The sequence below is a fragment of the Budorcas taxicolor genome, chromosome 7 (assembly GCF_023091745.1).
Source record: "Budorcas taxicolor isolate Tak-1 chromosome 7, Takin1.1, whole genome shotgun sequence".
Taxonomy (NCBI): Eukaryota; Metazoa; Chordata; class Mammalia; order Artiodactyla; family Bovidae; genus Budorcas; species Budorcas taxicolor.
In genome coordinates this window covers 23,346,580-23,353,678 of record NC_068916.1, presented here as the reverse complement: position 1 = coordinate 23,353,678, position 7,099 = coordinate 23,346,580, and the positions used below count along the sequence as shown (strand labels likewise).

At 36.4% G+C, this 7,099-nt stretch overlaps 1 protein-coding gene across 1 annotated transcript; it reads right to left on the bottom strand.

Moving 5' to 3' along the window:
• Positions 1–333: 333 nt before the first annotated feature.
• On the bottom strand, positions 334–1,334 carry LOC128051213 (GTP-binding nuclear protein Ran-like). Its single transcript, XM_052643725.1, has one exon. It carries the CDS (start codon positions 1,332–1,334, stop codon positions 684–686), a length of 651 nt encoding a protein of 216 aa, XP_052499685.1. The 3' UTR covers positions 334–683.
• Between the last annotated feature and the right edge of the window lie 5,765 nt (positions 1,335–7,099).

The window sequence follows — 7,099 nt, the reverse complement described above, 5'->3', positions numbered from 1 at the left end:
ATATATATATGTATATATATGTATGTATGTATGTATGTATGTATATGTTTGTATGTATATATATATAAGCCCCGATTTTTCCTTTCACTCTTGATTACAAAGCTTAACATGAAGGCAGACTCATGAAATCAGCCTTAAGGTTTAACACCAGCAATATACAAAGGATAAGGGAGCGGGTGGGTGGAATGCTGTAGGAGAGAACAGTAGGGGAATGTATACTGTGCAGTGACATAGCTCCTTCAGCTCAGTTCAATTTATAACTCATTTCCACTGCCCCCTTCATTTAACACCCAGGCATAATTTGTTTTCTTTCTTTTTTTTTTTTTTGATATTTGAAATACAACTTTATTCTGATTCTAAACGAAAAGGAATGGGAATGACAGTAACAAACAAGATTCCACCTCTCAATATTGTCATGTGACTATAGCAGTCTTATATTTGAAACTCAAGGAGGAAACAACTGTGTTCCAAAACACCTAAATATGCAGGTCCAAAAAATGAAGGTATTTTTTTTTTAACTGCCACATTCACTCCAAAGCCCATCCATCTCCTTCAGCATCCAAAGATTAAGCACATGTTCTGCTTAGCTATATAATAAAGTGGCAAACACGCTGTACCACTGACATCACAGGACAGTTGCCTATAAAACTAGATTTCTGACGCTGGGCCCCAGCTTCACTTTCTCACAGGTCATCATCTTCATCCGGGAGAGCAGTTGTCTGAGCAACCTCTAAATCGTGCTCGTACTGTGCTGCCAAGGCTGGGCCCATGACCACCTCTGGCGGGGCAAGAGCAGGCATGGCGACAAACTCCAAGTTAGGGTCTCCAATCAGTTTTCTAGCAAGCCAGAGGAAGGGCTTTTCAAAGTTGTAGTTACTTTTGGCAGAAATGTCATAGTACTGAAGATTCTTCTTTCGGTGGAAGACAATTGACTTTGCCTTAACCTTTCTGTCCTTAATATCCACTTTGTTGCCACACAACACAATTGGGATGTTCTCACACACTCGTACCAGATCTCTATGCCAGTTAGGCACATTCTTGTAAGTAACTCTTGATGTTACGTCAAACATTATAATGGCACACTGAGCTTGTATATAATAACCATCTCTCAGTCCACCAAATTTCTCCTGACCAGCTGTATCCCATACATTGAATTTAATAGGTCCTCTGTTGGTATGGAACACAAGAGGATGGACCTCAACACCCAAGGTAGCTACATACTTCTTCTCAGATTCACCAGTCAGATGACGCTTCACGAATGTAGTTTTTCTGGTACCACCATCACCAACCAGAACAAGTTTGAACTGAACTTGGGGTTCTCCTTGGGCAGCCATCGCGATGTTACTTCCAGAAGCGTCTCCATGCCTGTCTCTAATTTGTTTTCGATAAGGGTTGAAAGTTTGATTTTGTAGAATGCATCATGAATAACATTTGAACAATCTTCCATGAGAAACTACTTCTAAGACTTTTGTAATAGTAATATTCATTACCTGTTTTTAGTGTTTCGTGTTGTTCTTTAATGCTTAATTTTCTGTCCTAGCTTATACCCTCTTAAATTTTTTACTTGCTCTATTCCATCTTCTGAATGCAAGATTTTTTCACTGTTATTAAGTTATATTAATTGAATCCTAAAATTAAAATGAATTTTTCTAAATGTTATTTAGTATAAATATAAATTTGGTTTTCCCATAGGTGTTCATAGGAAAGACTACATGATCAATGCTTTATGAAAAAAAGTCAGCATAATCAAACTACAAATGCCATTCTAATAAGCAGCAAGGCAGCTGCAATGATTCATTCCCTTGAGACTGGAAATCTTCACAGAATTCAACACTTGCCAAGAGAGACTTTGAAAGATATAGTTTTGTTTTCTTTGCAGCTTTATTTCTTAAACTACACAAACTACTTAAGCAATTATTCATTGCTTCTTCGCAGCCATTTCCTTCTTGATGAACAGTTGACTTGTCTGATAATTTCATTAGTCAATGCATTTAAATGGACATGCATTGAGAAATATTAAAGGAAAAAGCCAAACCAAATGATTTTTCATTGATTAGCACATTGCTTTCTCCTAAACTTGTTGATCTCATTCTCTTCCTACCTCCTCTCCTATTTTCTTGTAATACCTATTTATACCCTGCAGTTATAGTATTCTAAAAAACATGCTTCTGGAAACACTGAATTAGATACAGTCAGTCAAAAAATAGAATAACTGCAGGCACATTTTTTCATTAACATTCTTTTGTTGAAAATATGCAATTTCAGTTCAAAATTACCTGACAGCATTGTAGCAAAGATAGTAAGGAGAGAGAAAAACACAGTGCATTTGTTACGCAACTGTGACTGAATTTTCAGGGTGTTTGTACTTTACTGGGAAACTAAAGATTCAAAATTGGATCATCAGCATTGTTCATTCAGTTGTTCAGTTTTATCAGCTTCATTCATGCCCTGTGAACATAAGTCACATGACCAAGCTCTTGAGACTTCAATTTAGAAAATGAATTATTACTCATAATTAATGATATATTTTTCTAGTCCATAAAAATGCTTTATATAATACATATTTTTCAAAATGTTTCTTTTATCTATAATAAAAACATTTCTTTATTAAATGATCTATTAGAGACTTTATTTCATTAATCGCACTGTGATTTTCCAGGAAGAAATATCAAATATGCAACTTTAGCAGTTTTTGTGGGATAGACTAGAAAATATCTCTGATAACATTTGGGAGTTAAAGAAGTCACTGATGTTAACTTCAGACCTTTTTTTCATTTTTGTCAGTGAAATTAAATCTGAAATCTAAGGCCTAATTAGAAAACAAAAATTAGAATGGGAAGTAGTCCTGTAACAACTGGCATGATATTTTGAAAGGCCTTGAGAACAAAACGAGGCAGGCCCCAAGTAAACTTAACGGCCTTCCAGATCAAAAAGGTAGGTGACCCACTTTCTAACAGACCACCTATTAACTAGGACAGCTGTAGATATTATAAATAAAAAGAGCACTAGGTAAAAAACATTGATCCATTTTACAGAAGAAAACCAAGACAGAAAAATCCCTAGATTCAGATCAATGAGAATACTCCAGGAAAGGAAAAAGCACCCAACATACTGCCTTCATCTTATACACTTAAGGTGAATTAACTATAAATGTAAACGGCCAGCTTCATCAGTACTTGGTAGATACTAGCACTGCTCTTTCTATAGCAAATCCTGCCCCCTTTGCTCAAGCTTTTCCTTGGAGTAAACATACCACGCAGGTCATGGATATTTTAAATAACCCACAGACCCTTCCCTTTTTCTAAGTCCTTGGGTAATGACTAAAAAATATTTCTTTCTGCTTCATGACAAAACTCCTCCAATAGAGATAGGCTTGCTTTGCAAATGGAATTGTCACACTAACTACACACCAAAGGGATTGTTTCTAGGGGTTCCAAAGGACTCTTCTATCCATAGTCAAATGTATCTGCTTTGTTTTCTTTCTTTCTTTTTTTTAAGTTTATTTTTTTGGCTGCAAGGCATATGGGATCCTAGTTCCCCAAACAGGAGTCGAACCCACACACTCTGCATTGTACGTGTGACATCTTAACCAGTGGACCACTAGGGAAGTCCCAAGTGTGTCTGCTCTGGATATACCTTTGTCTTCTCAATTACATTTGACCCCTGTTGTTGTTCATCTGTAATTACCCTATTTCTCTTTTCTTTTCTCTCTCTGATAACTGTTAGGTCAGAACAGAGTTATTCTAATGCCTTTCTTAGATTATCCCAAACAGTAGCCACTGCTTTTAATCTTACCAACTGCTGGATATGCCATCAGACCCCCATGATAAGGGGAAAAAAAATTACACAATTCTGGTCTCATTAAGTGAGACCAAGGGTAATTGTAGCCAGTAGCATTTCCACTTGCACCTACATAAACAAATGACCTTAAAAATCTACCTATGGACTTTGATGGTGACCCCCTCTCAGAAAATGGACCAATTATTACAACTAATCAGTTAGAGGTACTTTTAAATCTGAGTTCAACAACCTCCACTGAATGATGAGCCAAGAAATTGTCGCTTAGAACAGACTAATAGAGATCCAAATATATAATCAAACTAATGGAAGGCCCGAGTTCTGATCTCATGTATGGGACAACTCCTTTTCTCCTGTGCTCCTCCTGGCTACCAATTCCTTTACAGCCAGAACCTCTGGTCCAGTTTGCCTCAGAGTAGCACCTCGTGTGCTTTAGGAACACTCTGAAATATAATTATATAAATCACCAAAGATGAAAATTCCGACTTAGACGTGAGTTCCAAAATGTGACTACCCCTGATTATTCAGACACTCTACCTGAAGGAGTTACTAACTCAGTGTTTGTACGGTAAGAGCAGCGTTCCCAGTGGTGAGCATCTTACAAATAGAAGAGTCTGAGAGAAACTTGTCGCGAAGTCTGGCAGAAGTTATTAATGGTACCACCTCTTCCTTAGATGGACTATAAATCATTCTCAATGGATTGACATGAGTAATTCTAGATTTCTTGTTGACTAGTCATGGTGACATTGGTGCCATTGCTAAAATTTCTGTGGCGGTTGGTCCGCTAGGAGCTTACTGATATGCCAAAGAAGACACTCCTGGAATAGATATACTATAGATTGGAGATGCTTAGGTTTATTATTTTTTCATTTGTTTATTAATTGTTCATCTGAAGTTTGGGGAAAACACTGTTCTTTTCTAGCTGTTCTGGAGTGAAACAGCATGTAGACTAACCCTATATGTGTTTGTTATTTTTTATTCAGCTTCTTATTCTGTTTTGTTGTTCAGTTTATCAATGCTCATTTCATATCACACTGTCATATTTACAGTGAATGTCACAGTCACTTTCTCTTTGCAATAAGTCTTGATATCTGGAAATACAATATCTCAAGTTTATTCTGCTTTTTCAGGGTTATCTTTATTCCTTTTAGTCCTTTGCATTTCCATATACGTTTAGAAAGAGCTTGCTAATTTCTGCCAAAAAAATCCTACTTGGATTTTGGTTGAGATTATACTGAATCTATAGACTTCTCATTTTTGAATCTCCCAATTCATGCACCTGGTATATCCATCTAAGTCTTTGGTAGGTTTTTTAAAACTATGTAGTGTCTGTCTCCAACAAACTACCTTTATTTTCCTTTTTGTTGACTAATTTTTATATGTCCTTCTGCTGAAAGTTTATAAAGCTGATTGAAAGCCCATAATGAGTAAATTAACTTGTGGAGTTTAACCTTTTTAAGTACAGTGATCTAGTAAGTTGTTCATGAAACTCTGATGTACAGTATTTGTTGTTGAGAGACACTTATTTGTTTGTTGAGATCCTCTGAGGTACAGTATTCCTTATATTTAGGAAAATGGATTAGGCCTTGCCCAAATCAAACTCTGGGCCTAATCCGTTTTCCTAAATACAAGACTTTTACCTTCTCTTCGAAGGGTACAGTGCTGTCTATTAGAGTTCTAGGGGATGAGGGAAATTGAGATCTCAGTAAACAATCTGCATAAGATCACTTAAGCTACCTATTTTTGTTATGGTACCAATGCCATTAACTCTGCCTTATGTTCCCTAGGCTAGAGGCCCTGTATTTTACTCTCTCCAGTCCTGAACTATCGTGGGTAGAGTGGAATCCATTGCCCAGAAACATATAATGGTAAGTTCAGAAATATCTTTTTCGTTCAGTTTTCATCAAATCAGTATTATTTAACATTCTCTTTGAGCTCCATTTCAGAGGTATTTTGTACTTCCAGTTTATGAGTCTTTGAATACCCTGCAATGAAAATCAGATTGTTTCTCAGTTTTTGCTCTTACTGGCTTAGTATTCAGCTCTGTACTCTGCTAAGTTGCTTACCATGTATCTGTCTCTTTTCTAGCTTCCAAAATTTTGTGTATATTTTCTCTTTTTTTTTGTTCTCACTGTCTTTGTTTATCTTTTAAATCCCTTTAAAGCATTCCTTGCTGTTTAAGCATGCTAAAAAAAAATGTTAACCCCTTACTGAATTTTTAGTTGCATTTGAGGAAGAGTAAAATTTGATACCTTTGTTCAGCTAGCCGCCTTAATTTGGAATGTAACATCTCCATTATCAGGGATGTTCCTAAGACTCCTTACTGAGATGTACTTAACGTCCTAGTCATACCATTGTTGTGCTTACAAATTGATGTTTAAATTACCTATATTCTTTTAACAGGAAGTCAGATATCCATATTACAATCACCTCTATGCTGTTTAAAAGGGGACAGTTTCTGACCTTTCTCTAAAATTTCAGATGTATGATGAGGTTAGCTCTTATATTTCCCTCAGCACTGCCTGCACACTCACACACCAACACACAGACACACACAGACACACACACACACCCCCCCCATATAGATTGTCATTTTTGACTACCACTTACTTTTTAATTTTTATTGCTATTGTAATTATATGAGATTAAATAATCATTTCAGAGGTCACTAGTATTAAAAACAGATACTATTTCTGAAGTAAATAGATAATTGATCAAATCATAGTTGTTTATATTATTTACACATAGCAAGAGTATGTCATATTGAAGATGTTGGGTTATAATTGTCCATCAGTAATACTGTCTTATTTAACAAAGTAGTGATTATAGAGGTCAGGATAAAAAATTATATAAGATAGATTATAAAAGGCTTCCCTCATAACTCAGTTGGTAAAGAATCTGCCTGCAATGCAGGAGACATCAGTTCGATTTCTGGGTCAAGAAGACCCCTGGGAGAAGGGAACAGCCCACTCCAGTATTCTGGCCTGGAGAATTCCATGGACTATACAGTCCATGGGGTCAGAAAGTCAGACATGACTGAGCAACTTTCACTAAGATAGAAAAAAACGTAGTTTGGGCAAAGAGTGAGGTGGGCAAATTCAAGAGGTATTTTGGAGGTAGACCCCAAAGTATTTGCTGATGGATGTGGAAGGTGATAAATGGAGAGAATACAAGGATAACACCTAGCTTTTAGTCCTTGCCATTGAGGGGACGGTGCTACCATTTATTAGAATGGAATAGACTGTGAAAAGATAACCTGGGAAGGGATTAAATTAACACTTTGTTGTACTGATAATTACAT

Coding starts and splice junctions, on each gene's coding strand:
- LOC128051213 (XM_052643725.1), bottom strand. CDS start 1,334: ATGGCTGCCCAAGGAGAACCCCAAGTTCAGTTCAAACTTGTTCTGGTT.